We start from the raw sequence: 13,626 nt of genomic DNA on the forward strand, positions 1-13,626 counted from the left end.
AATTTTTGGTGGAGTGGTATGAAAGGAATGTCACATGAGAAACTGCAAGCTATTTAGCTTGAATTTTTTGTCATTCATACATGTTTCAAAATATATTTTACATTTTCTCTCTTTTAAATGAGTTCCCATCTCTGCACCTTAAGTGACTTCAGAACTAAAATTTTAAAGTGAACATCAATCACAGCATTTCCAAAAATGTGAACTCCTAGCTTAACCGAAGTATTCACTTATTGGAAAGCTGATAGAGTAATTCCACTAAGTCCAAAAAGTGTCCTCTAAAAGATTCCAAAGATAAGAGTGTTTTCAACTTTGTCAAGCTGTACAAACACAAATGTCACTCCCTCCCTCTGCCCACAGGGATCTTTATCCAGTTACAGCAGCGTAACTTGAGCAGCTGCTGCAAACTGAGGCTCTCTTGACCCTTCGCCTACTTATTTCAGCTGCTAAAATAGGGCTGAAATCTGTCAAGGATCCTGAAGGGAAGGATAAGATTCCTACTATTCAATTTAATTTAAGCTTTTATTCAGTGCCTGCTGTGTGCACAACACTAAGCTAGAAAGTCTGAGGAATGTTTAGATTATTAGGTCCTGTTCCTTGCCTTTCATAGATTTACAATCTATTGATAGGGAGAGCTAAAGAGAGAAAGAGGAAGGAGCAAACACAAAAACGTCAAAATTTTAAAATACCATTTTAAAATTTTATTTTAAAATGTTAAATACCATGCAAAATTAAGGAAAACCTAGATTCATAAAAATTCCTTTCACAATCTTGTGTAAATCAATTCAGTGCTTGCCCTTAATGTCTCATCCAGTCTGATGAGACATGTTTTGTGATCAACAAGGGTTTTACTATGTTTCTTAATTATGTGTCTTGCCTGTTATCTCTTTCTGACCGAGATTATTTTTAACAATAAATTCTGAAAACTAAGAAAGTGAACGCATAAAATATTGTCTTATAAAATACGCCAAGGAAAAAATGACACTCCATTTCAAATATCAAAAGTTAGCATCAAGACTGCACAAGATGAATGTACAGTCATGTGTTGCTTACAAATGTGGACATATTCTGAGAAATGCATCTTTAGGCAATTTTGTCATTGTGCAAACACCATAGATTGTACTTGCAGCCTAATTGGTGGAGCCTACTATACACTAAGGCTATATGGCATAGCCTAGTACTCCTAGGCTACAAACCTGTACAGTATGTTACTGTACTGAATAGTGGAGGTACCTGTAACACAATGGTAAGTATTTGTGTCTCCAAACGTAGAAAAGCTACCGTAAAAATACAGTATTACAACCTTAGGGTATCACTGTCTTATATGTGGTCTGTTTTTGACTGAAATGACTATGCTTAATACCACTGAACTGTACACTTAAAAATGGTTAAGATGGTAAATTCTATGTTATGTATGTTTTATAATAATAAAAAAATTGAAAAAAGCATCAGCATCTTTTCTGGGAAAAAAGAAAAAGAAAGAAAATGCATTAGAGTGATGAGAATATTTGAAGTAATAGATAAAGTCAAAAACAAAGAAATGATCTTGCCTTTGAACTTTCTTGTTTAAGATTCGTACATCAGTGATCACACTGTTATTTCCCAAACGACCCTTCAGCTGGATACGACATTTCCTGATTGCAGCTGTGCTTATTGCACTTAATAATGTTCTGGTCATCCTTGTGCCAACTATAAAATACATCTTCGGATTCATAGGTGAGTTTCAGAAAGACTTCAATTTGGTCAACCCAAACTCACGCCTCATTAAATGATGGACAGGGAACCAGTGCTGGGTCATCCAGATCCCCGTTCTTTCTCAGGCTCATGGATTCCCTTTATCCCTGCGAGGCTCTGGTGATTGAGCTGCTCACTGTCTTTTCCTCCTAACTGACACTGGGAGCCACCTTATAGGTCATTTAGTCAAGCTGCTTTTTCTGATAGATGAGGAAACTGACCCCTATAAAAGTCAAGTCATATACCTTGGTGTGGACCCAGGATTTGGACTTAGGTATTAGCTCCACCATCAGGAAAAGAGGAAGATAGATTTTACCTGCCAGAAGCTCTCTGATACTATGAGTATCAGCTGAACATTGAAAGGTATCTTCAGAGGAATAGGAGGTTGATTATATAAAGTGTATTATTAGTATTTCCCCATAACTGCATGATCTATTAATTTTCATTCTACTCATTGAGGGTTTACTTAAACTTTAAACACAATCTAAAACTTTAAAAGAACCATGGGTAGGTCACTTGCAAAGTAAGAGGTGGATAGGGTGTGTCATGAGTTCAGCCACCTTAGTATGTATTTATATTACTAATCCCCTGTAAATTTGTGTTAAATTCAGCCTTTTGTTGCTTATTATATGTTGCATATACTTATGCAGCTTTGATGTTAGGTACATTTTAATTGTCTCTATAAACATATCTTCTATGAATAAATAACCAAGATGAGCTTATGTGACTTAAGTGTGTGTTTTTAGTGCTAAGTATAGGATAGCTTTATATTTGGTTTATTTAAAGTGTGTGCTGGCATCTCCTTTGCTAAGAACTGCTGGGTAAGACATTGACCTTGCCCTGTGTTTGTCTTCTCAGGGGCTTCTTCTGCCACTATGCTGATTTTTATTCTTCCAGCAGTTTTTTATCTTAAACTTGTCAAGAAAGAAACTTTTAGGTCACCCCAAAAGGTCGGGGTAAGTAAACCTTGCAATTTCCCCCATTATTAGTTGTTCTTCCAACTACTTAGAATAAACTAGAAAATACACATAGTTCAGAAAAATGAATCAATGTACAAGAACCAAAAATCAAAAATGGGCTAGAACTTTCTGGTAGCAGAGAAAGGGGACATATTTCTGAAACTCAAATGATTCTACTTCAAATATCATATATCCTGTGTTGAGTCTGTCATACATGTCAAATAGTAGTAGCCTTTCCCACAGACACATATGCTTCAGGCACATAGCAGTGTCCAATACCAAGCTGCTGTTGTACTATCCGTGGAAAATCATGCAAGAAGGAATTAGGCTCCCTAGCGGTGTTATGGAATAATTTAAATATTTTGGTCATGGTTGTTAGGTTTGCAAAGCCAAAGGAAAGATGTTGCTTTTGTTTTCCCTTCCGTAGTACCTGTTGTCCCTGGTGTGGACTAAGATCCAGAACAGAACCATTCATCGTTCTGTTAACCTCTTTAGATACAAAATACAGTCTTATTAAATTAGAGAGTACATATTTCTTTTCCATAAGACTACTATAGAAACAAATGCTAGAAATAATTGTTTTTCCAATAAGGAAATATTATCTTTCACTCCTTAATAAAGTCATGTTAAGGCTTGAAAAGAATATTTCTTACTGAATTACTCTGAATTTTTACCTTGAAGTCATTTACCTTTGGGATGTTCTGGGGACTTCAGGATAATTTGGTATCAAAAGGTCCACCCAGCAGCTTGCTCCCAAATTTTAACTCTATGTAGTCCATCTTGCTTGGATTTTTACAGCAGTGTGACCTTGGCAAATTACTTGTCCTGTTTGTGACCTATTTTCAGTTTGACCAATTGTGAAATGAGTACAATTATCTCCTAGACCCATTCTAGTGAAAAATGTTTAGTTGCTGCTTTCTTATATGTAGGATTAGGAGGTTTAAGTATGTGATAAAATGTAAGGCCTCTTCTGGTGTTAAAATGCTGAAGTATTTTATATGTAGGTATGTACATATATCCTTATATATTTGTGTGTATATTATATGTATGTACACACACACACATATATACACTTTTAGTTGCAACATCTATTAAGCTTTTGGTTTTGTTTGCTTTATAAAATTAGAATCATATCATATATGCTATTCTTTTTTAACCTGCTCTTTTTCACCTAAAAGATTGTAAGCATTCTCTAGATTATTGAATCTTTTTCTGTCCCTTGATTTTTAATAATCACAGGATATTCCATCATCTTGGTGTACTAAATCAATTAACTATTACTCCATTGTTGAACCTGTAGGTTGTATCTCTCCACTGTATTCCTCTTCTTTCTTCAACTAGGATTCTAAATTGACTGATAGGTTAGGCCTGGGCATCTGAGATATTAAGAATAATATGGCTCAATATATAGATCAGATTGCCATATTATGTAAACAACTAAAAACAAATTGTACTAAATATGGTTTCTGTGTTCCTAACAGAGTCTCTCTGAATTACAGGCTTTAATTTTCCTTGTGGTTGGAATAATCTTCATGATTGGAAGCATGGCACTCATTATAATTGACTGGATTTATGATCCTCCAAATTCCAAGCATCACTAACACAAGGAAAAATACTTTCTTTTTCTATGGGAAATGGTTACAAGTTATACTCCAAAAGATATCTGAATTATCTTGATTGGAATGTTATTCATAGGAAATAACAGGAAGATTCCAAAGACGTTTACCAGTAATATCACCAGGCACCTGCAGAAGAGGAAAATCACTGTTTTTGTCAAGGATGGTTGTGTATGTGTTTAAAATAAAACCTGTGGTGCACATTTCTACCCAGGTTTTACTAGAGCAGTGTGAGATGATGAAGGTGTATTTTTGCTGCTTTACGAGCAGAATAAGGGTAACTGCATGTAACAATCATCAGATAGTACTCTTTCCCCTGCCGTCTCCTCATCCTGCACCCCCTAAAAAAGTACCAAACATTTGCATTCTCAGAACATCAAACAAAAATGCCCTGGTGGCAAAGCTATCACCATTTAATGTCTTCTCTCAGTCTTGCACCAAAGTCTCTGGTCTGTTTACTAACAGAGGCAAAAGGCATGTCTTAGGAACTGTTTCTGTTTCTGTAAGGTACATGAATGGTCCAACACCAGTCTAGAGCATCTTATTGTCAACAGCAAAATAATATTTTGCCCACCCTGTTTGTGACATTGAGTTGTGACTTCTATATTCAATAGATTTTTGTAAATGTTAAAACATCTATATTTAAATGTTAAAACACTAAATATAGAGAGGGGCTTTATTTCAATCATAGAGCAACAACAAAAATAATGCTTATAGCTAAACTGCCTGTTCTAGAAAGCATCTGCTTTTTCATGTTATTCCTAAATCCTCTTGTCATACTTTTGTCATTGAACAATGCTCTCCCTCTCGTCTTCCATCCTCATTCAGAATTTTTAGAAGACCACAATTGTGGAGATACACTACCCAGTATTGTTTGATACATTTTTATTTGATAAACATTCAGTGCAGGAAACTGTGATTTGCTATATGTTTATGTATATAATCTTATTCTGTAGTCATCAGAATGTTAATGTATGGTACATTTGATTTTTCTTTTTTACATGTGTAGTTTTCTTTCTTCACAGTCAAAGCATTTATATTATTGGGGGTGGGGGCAGGGAATTAAGTTGGTGGGCTCGAAAATCTATTCATATGTATCTGTCTACAAATGTCTGGGGATAATTTAAATTTGAAACCTAAGTTATATATAGTTTGGCAATGCTCTTCTTCAATATTTACAATAATAGGATGATCTACAAGAAAATAAGTTTCTTTTTGCAAATTATTATCATACTAAAGTTGTTCTTTTAACTTAGCATATCTAAAATAGGATTTAGTTCAGTTTAGCTCACACAGGTGTTTGCTGACATTCATTGGCCATTTAATACAGTGTGGAGTGGTTCTCCGTAAAAGTATAAGTGCTAACACTACAAAGAATGCACACTATCATTCTTGCTCACTTCTATAACAAACTTACATAAAATGGATTTAAAAATTCCTACTCACAGCCTAAAACTTCTGGAGTTCACTACCTTTTTTTCAAATCATAGTAAGATCACTTGTGTATTTTATATTTTAGTAAAGCCAATTATGAAATACAGTATCATACACGTACTTTTGAGCTACTATTATTTGAAAAAAATCTGCCAAATAGCATCTTTAGGATATATTTACATTTTCACTCATCTAAAAAGTATACAAAAATAAAAAGTGGAAAAAGGTATCTTCTGAATGTTCAAGAGCATCCTATAGTGCCAAATAATAAAGCATCATTTTTTTCTTCATAACCAGGATTAAAATTCATATATACTGCAGGGCAGACATACATATGACAGCTTGTGCTGATTAATTTAACCCCATTTGTAAACAGATGAAAATTTTATTTTCTTATTTCATTTATAAGATGGCTCAATGTATTGGGAGGCTTCTTTTTTATTACAGAAAGTGTATATTGGTATATAATAAATGAACTTTTCAAATGACTATGATGCGATTTTTGATCTATTGTTAAAGAATATTGTGTTATTTGTCCATGAAACAAAATTTAAAATCCAAATACTGTCTTTCTTATATTGGTATATGTTCCATTTTCATTGTTACCTTTGACACATAACTAACATCTATAGCCATCATCCTGAAAATAATTGCCATCTTATTTTGGCAAAATAGATATTTAATCCTAAATTATTATAATGATTATAATTTTGGCATCACATCTATACCACCTAGAATGAATGTGGAAGAAATGAGTCTTTTATGGTTAGTTTGAAAGAATCCACTGAAGATAGAAAATGAGAGAATAGAAGAAACCTGAGAATAGTAAAATAAAGAGCAGAGAAAATATGGGGGCAGGGAAAACATGTGAGTGCTAAGGATTGATTATTAATGAACGATTAGGGGGATTGATGGATCACAGGCTAAGTATATGCTTAACTTTATAAGAAACTTCCACATAGTTTTCCACAGTGTTTCTACCATTTTCATTTCCACCCATACTACCTACAACTTCCACTGACTCCACAGCCCTGCCAACATTTGATGTTGTCTTTTGTATTTTAGCCTTTCTAGTGGGTCTGAAATGGTAACTCATTGTGATTTTCATTTCTGCTTCTGTGACAACTAATGTTGAAAACTTTTCAAGTGTTTAATGGTCACTCATATATCTTCTTTTGTGAAGTGTGTATTCAAATCTTTTGCCCATTTTTAAAATTTAGGTTTTGTGTTTTTATTGGGTATTTGTAGAAGCTCTTTAAATATGGATCCATGTCCAGATTGCCAATATATTTTCCCAGTCTATGGTATGGTTGCTTATTTTCCTAAAGGTGTCTTAATTACATCTTTCTGGGGCCAGGTCACCATAGCTCAAAGTTTTGCAATTTATGTCTTAATGAGATAAGATTAATCAGAGTGGTATAGTCAAAATTAAATGTTTTGATGTCCTGGGCCCATATAGGTAGGACCGGATCATCTAACTAAGATGCAAAAAAAAAAACCAAAAAAACAAAAATAGTACTTGGAAAAACTTATTTTAAATTAAACATCTTTATAAAGGCAAACTAGATCAGCATACATTAAAACTAGCCACAAGGCAAAAACTATATCAAGAAAAAAATGACAGAAATTTTAAAAAGAAGCCTCAGAAGTCTCTTGACATGGTATGGATCTGTGTCCCCACCAAATCTCATGTAGAATTGTAATCTCTAATGTTGGAAGTGGGGCCTGGTGGGAGGTGATTGGATCATGGGGGTGGTTTTGGTTTAACACCATCCCTTTTGGTACTGTCATAGTGAAAGTGAATGAGTGATCTCAAAATCTAGTTGTTTAAAAGTGTGTGGGATTTCCCACTTCTCTTTTCCTTCTGCTCTGGCCTTGTGAAGTGCCAGCTCCCTCTTCACCTTCCACTATGATTGTGAGTTTCCTGAGGCCTCCCCAGAAGCCAAGCAGATGCCAGCATCATAATTCCTGCACAGCCTGCAGAACCATTAACCAATTAAACCTCTTTTATTTATAAATTATCCAGTCTCTGGTATTTCTTTATAGCAATATGAGAATAAACTAATACAACTCCTATCCTCCAAACTTAAATCCTAAACCTTTAATTTGTTGCACACCTGCCCTTAAAGATTGACTAAAGGAAGTTCTTCAAACACAAAGTAAATGATAAAAGGACAAATGTTGGAGTATCAGGAAAGAAGAAGAAATGAAGGAAAGATAAGAAATATGGGACATATATAAGACTTTTCTGTTTTTAATGAGTTTTATAAATACATTTTTGATTGAAAAAAAACACTGATACTCAAGACAAAGATTTTTTTTTAATGGGGAAGGTAAGGGATCTAAATAGAAGTAATGTGTCTACACTTCATTCAAGGTGGTTAAATGATACCAATAGACTGCAATAAGTCACGTATGTCTAATGTAATATACAAAACAACCACTATAAAAACTATACACAGATATACATTCAACAACACTATAAATCAATTAAGATGAATTTATTTAAGTATTTAAATATTTAAGTAACCCACCAGAAACCAAGAAAAGCAAAGCAGGAACAAGAACCAAAGAAAACAAATAATAAAATGGTTGGCCTAAGCACTAATATATCAATAATTACCTTATAAGTTAGTGGTTTGAATATACCCATCAACAGAGATTGGAGAGTGAATAAAAACCATGACCCAACTATATGCCACTTATAAGAAATTTACTTCTAGTTCAATGACACAGTTGGTTGAAAATAAAAGGATGGAAATAGATATACATACAAAAATTAATAATATAAAGAAGGAGTATCTATATTAATATATGGTAAAACAGGCTTTAGAGAAAATAAAATTGCTACAGACAAGAGGTGTCCATTGTTCCTATCATGAACATAAGAATAAAGGATCAATTAATCAGGAAGAGATAAGCCTAAGTGTGCACACACCAAGCAATAGGCTTCAAAACACATGAAGCAAAAACTGATAGAGTAGAAAGGAGAAGTAGATACATCTGCATTTAGTTGAGGACATCAACACCCACGTTTCAGAAACTAATAGAACTACTAGATAGAAAATTAGCAAAGATATAGAAGATATAAACAACACAATCAACCGACAGGTTCTAATTGATATATATATAGAACAGTCTGCCAGCAACAGTGGAAAACACAGTTTTTTCATATTCCCATGATAGATCATATTCTGGGACATAAAACAAACCTTACAAATTTAAAAACCTGAAATAATATAGAGTGTATTTTCTGACCATAATGGAATCAATTAAAAATCAATAACAGGCAATAACAAAATCTCTAAATAAATGAAAATTAAACAACACACTTCAATATTACCCATGGGTCAAAAAAGAAGTATCAAATGACATTTTAAAATACATAGAGCTGAATGAAAATTTTAAAGTCACATATTAAAATATGGAGGATGCATTCAATGCAGTGCTAGGAGGAAAATTTATAGCACTAAATGCTTGTATTAGAAATGAGGAAAAGTTGACCGGGCACAGTGGCTCACGCCTGCAATCCCAGCACCTTGGGAGGCTGAGGCGGGTGGATCACAAGGTCGGGAGATCAAGACCATCCTGGCTAACACGGTGAAACTCCATCTCTACTAAAAATACAAAAAATTAGCCAAGCGTGGTGGTGGGCACCTGAAGTTCCATCTACTCAGGAGGCTGAGGCGGGAGAATGGCTTGAGCATGGGAGGTGGAGCTTGCAGTGAGCCGAGATCACGCCACTGCACTCCAGCCTGGGCAACAGAGCAAGACTCTGTCTCCAAAAAAAAAAAAAAAAAAAGAAATGAGGAGAAGTCTCAAGCCAATAATCTAAGTTCCTATAGCAAGAAACTATGCTGATGGGTTGATGAAAGGGTAAAGCTGCTGCTAAGATAATAGAATTCCTCATCTTGCTGTGCAGAAAAAGGAAAAAATGAAATTGGATTATTTTACCAAATGATTATTTGCCAATGAAAAGTACTCATCACATGGATCATTTTCTATTCTAAAATGTGATAAAACAAAGTATTGTTTAGTGGAGCTTCGTCATTATTTTGGCTAGTTGTTTAGAATCAAGGGTTGACTAAATTATATTATTTTACTACTGACTCCAGCTCTACTGATGGGAGAGTAGAAAAGTCATGGACTGGCTGAGCGCGGTGGCTCATGCCTGTAATCCCAGCACTTTGGGAGGCCAAGGCACACAGATCATGAGGTCAGGAGATGGCTAACACAGTGAAACTCCGTCTCTACTAAAAATACAAAAAATTAGCCAGGCATGCTGGCACACACCTGTAGTCCCAGCTACTCGGGAGGCTGAGGCAGGAGAATCACTTGAATCCGGAGGTGGAGGTTGCAGTGAGCCGAGATCGCACCACTGCACTCCAGCCTGGGTGACAGAGCAAGATTCTGTCTCAAAAAAAAAAAAAAAAAAAGAAAGAAAGAAAAAAAGAAAAAGAAAAGAAAAGAAAAAGAAAAACCAGGAATTGAGGCTCTGGAAGTCTGAGTGCTAGTCACCACCTCCTACCAGGTGATCCTGGGAAAGCCCTTCCCTCCATCCAATCTCTACCATCAGAAAACACCAAGGAACTGAACTGGATGATCCCAAGAGACTCTCTGGGTCAAAAAAGGAGGCTGCAGCTAGTGGGAAATTTATCAAGAGTTGTAAAACAGCTGGGTTCCTATGATATTTTAAAATATCACCTGGGCCAGGTGCAGGATTACAGGCTCTAGCCTGTAATCCAAGAACTTTGGGAGGCCGAGACAGGCAGATCATCTGAGGTCCGGAGTTTGAGACCAGCCTGGCCAACATGGCGAAACCCTGTCTCTACTAAAAATACAAAAATTAGCCAGGGGTGGTGGTGCACCTTTAATTCCAGCTACTCAGGAGGCTGAGGCATGAGAATCACTTGAATCTGGGAGGTGAGGTTGTAGTGAACTAACATTGTGCCACTGCACTCTACCCTGGGTGATACAGCAAGACTCTGTCTCAAGAAAAAAAAAAAAAAACTCCCTGAAAGACAGATTGCCCCACAGATTGGGCAGAATCTTGTGTTAAAGCAGGGGGTCCGGATATGACCTACTGGTTTATACAACTCTTCACATCCCAGCCCCATGTTTCTCTTACCAGTGATACATAGACTACTATGGACTGAATATTTGTGTTTCCCCCAAATTCATATGTGGAAGCACTAACCAACGATGTGATTGTATTAGTCCTTTTTCACACTACTAATAAAGACATACCAGGGACTGGGCAATTTACAAAAGGAAGAGGTTTAGTGGACTCACAGTTTCACATGGCTTGGGAGGTCTCACAGTCATGGTGGAAGGTGAAGGTCACCTCTCACATGGTGACAGACAAGAGAAGAATGAAAACCAAGTGAAATTGGTTTCCCCTTAAAAAACCATCAGATCTCATGAGACTTATTCACTGTCATGAGAACAGTGTGGAGGAAACCACCCCCATGATTCAATTATCTCCACTGGGTCCCTTCCACAACATGAGGGAATTATGGGCGATAAAATTCAAAATGAGATTTGGATAGGGACACAGCCAAACCATACCATTCTGCCCCAACCCCTCCCAAATCTCATAACCTCACATTTAAAAACCAATCATGCCTTCCCAACAGTCCCACAAAGTCCTAACTCATTTCAGCATTAACTCAAAAGTGTGCAATCCCAAGAAAGGGCAGGTCTCTTCCACCTATAAGCCTGTAAAATCAAAAGCAAGTTAGGTATTTCCTAGATACAATGGGGTTACAGGTATTGGGTAAACACAGCCATTCCAACTGGGAGAAATTGGCCAAAACAATGGGGCTACACCCATGCATGTCCAAAATCCAGGGGGGCAGTCAAATATTAAGGTTCCAAAATGATCTCCTTTGACTCCATGTCTCATATCTGGGTCATGCTGATGCAAGAGGTGGGTTCCCATGGTCTTGGACAGCTCCATCCCTGTGGCTTTGCAGGGTACAGCCTCCCTCCCAGTTGCTTTCATGGGCTGGTGTTAAGTGTCTGTGGCTTTTCCAGGTGAACTGTGAAAGTTGTTGGTGCATCTACCATTCTGGGTTCTGGAGGATGGTGGCCCTCTTCTTACAGCTCCACTCGGCAGTGCCCCAGTGGGGACTCTGTGTGGGGGCACCCACCCAACATTCCCCTTCTGGACTGCCCTAGCAGAGGTTCTCCATGAGTGCCCTGCCCCTGCAGCAAACTTCTGCCTGGACATCCAGGCATATCCATACATCCTCTGAAATCTAGGCGGAGGTTCCCAAACCTCAGTTCTTGACTCTTGTACACCTGTAGACTAAACACCACATGGAAGCTGCCAAAGCTTGGAGCTTATACCCTCTGAAACCACGGCCTGAGCTGTACCTGGCCTCTTTTAGTCATGCCTGGAGCAGCTGGGACACAGGGCACCAAGACCCTAGACTGCACACAGAAGAGGGACACTGGACCTGGCCCATGAAACCATTTTTACCTTCTAGGCCTCTGGGCCTGTGATGGGAGGGGCTGCTGCAAAGTCTCTGACATGTCCTGGAGACGTTTCCCCATTGTCTTAGGGATTAACATTAGGCTCCTCATTACTTATGCAAATTTCTGCAGCTGGCTTGAATTTCTCCTCAGAAAATGGGATTTTCTTTTCTATTGCATTGCCAGGCTCCAAATTTTCCAAATTTTTATGCTCTGTTTCCCTTTTAAAACTGAATGCCTTTAACAGCACCCAAGTCACCTCTTGAATGCTTTGCTGCTTAGAAATTTTTTCTGCCAGAAACCCTAAATCATCTCTCTCAAGTTCAAAGTTCCACAAATCTCTAGGGCAGGAGCAAAATGCCACCAGTCTCTTTGCTAAAACATAACAAGAGTCACCTTTGCTCAAGTTCCCAAATTCCTCACCTCCATCTGAGACCACCTCTGCCTGGATTTCATTGTTCATATCGTTATCAGTATTTTGGTCAAAGCCATTCAACAAATCTCTAGGAAGTTCCAAACTTTTCCACATTTTCTTGTCTTCTTCTGAGCCCTCCAAAGAGTTTCAACTTCTGTTACCCAGTTCCAAAGTTGCTTGCATATTTTTGGGTATCTTTACAGCAGTGCCCCACTCTACTGGTACCAATTTATTGTATTAATTTATTTTCACACTGCTAATAAAGACATACCCAAGATTGAGCAATTTACAAAAGAAAGAGGTTTAATTGATTCACAGTTCCACATGGCTGGGGAGGCCTCACAATCGTGGCGGAAGGTAAAAGTCATGTCTCACACGGTGGCCCACAAGAGAAGAATGAAAACCAAATAAAAAGGGTTTTTCATCATAAAACCATAAGATCTCATGAGACTTATTCACTACCATGAGAAAAGTATGGAAGAAACCACCCCACCGTGATTTGATTATCTCCCACTGGCTCCCTCCCACAACATGAGGGAATTATGGGAGCTACAATTCAAGATGAGATTTGGGTGGGGACACAGCCAAACCATACCAGTGATGGTATTTGAAAGCAGGGCTTTTGGAAGATAATTAGGTTTGGAGGAGGTCATGAGAGTAGGGCTCCTGTAATGAGAATAGTGTACTTATAAGAAGAGAAAGAGACCATAGCTCTCTCTCTGCCATGTGAAGACAGTGAGAAGGTAGTCAACTGCACGCCAGGAAGAGGCTCTCACCGAACACCAAATCCACTGCTCCCTTGATCTCAGAGTTCCTACCCTCTAGAACTGTGAGAAATAAATATCTGCTGTTCAATCCACCCAGTGTATAGTATTTTGTTATGGCAGCTGGAGTTGAATAAGACACCAGCATGCATGCACACACACACACACTCTCATTGTACTACATGCACATGTGCATAAACACACACACCATACACAGATAACATACTATA

At 37.4% G+C, this 13,626-nt stretch overlaps 1 protein-coding gene across 1 annotated transcript in view; it reads left to right on the top strand.

Annotated features, from left to right (window-relative positions):
• SLC38A4 (solute carrier family 38 member 4) overlaps positions 1–6,229 on the top strand; it is a 61,323-nt gene extending 55,094 nt beyond the window's left edge. The window contains exons 14-16 of the mRNA XM_003825764.4: positions 1,569–1,713; positions 2,590–2,687; positions 4,190–6,229. Of these exons, the coding sequence (XP_003825812.1) occupies positions 1,569–1,713; positions 2,590–2,687; positions 4,190–4,291 (345 nt within the window). The 3' untranslated portion in view covers positions 4,292–6,229. The remainder of the gene's footprint in view (positions 1–1,568; positions 1,714–2,589; positions 2,688–4,189) is intronic.
• The last annotated feature ends 7,397 nt before the right edge of the window (positions 6,230–13,626 follow it).

This window comes from Pan paniscus, chromosome 10 (assembly GCF_029289425.2).
Source record: "Pan paniscus chromosome 10, NHGRI_mPanPan1-v2.0_pri, whole genome shotgun sequence".
NCBI classification, from domain to species: domain Eukaryota; kingdom Metazoa; phylum Chordata; class Mammalia; order Primates; family Hominidae; genus Pan; species Pan paniscus.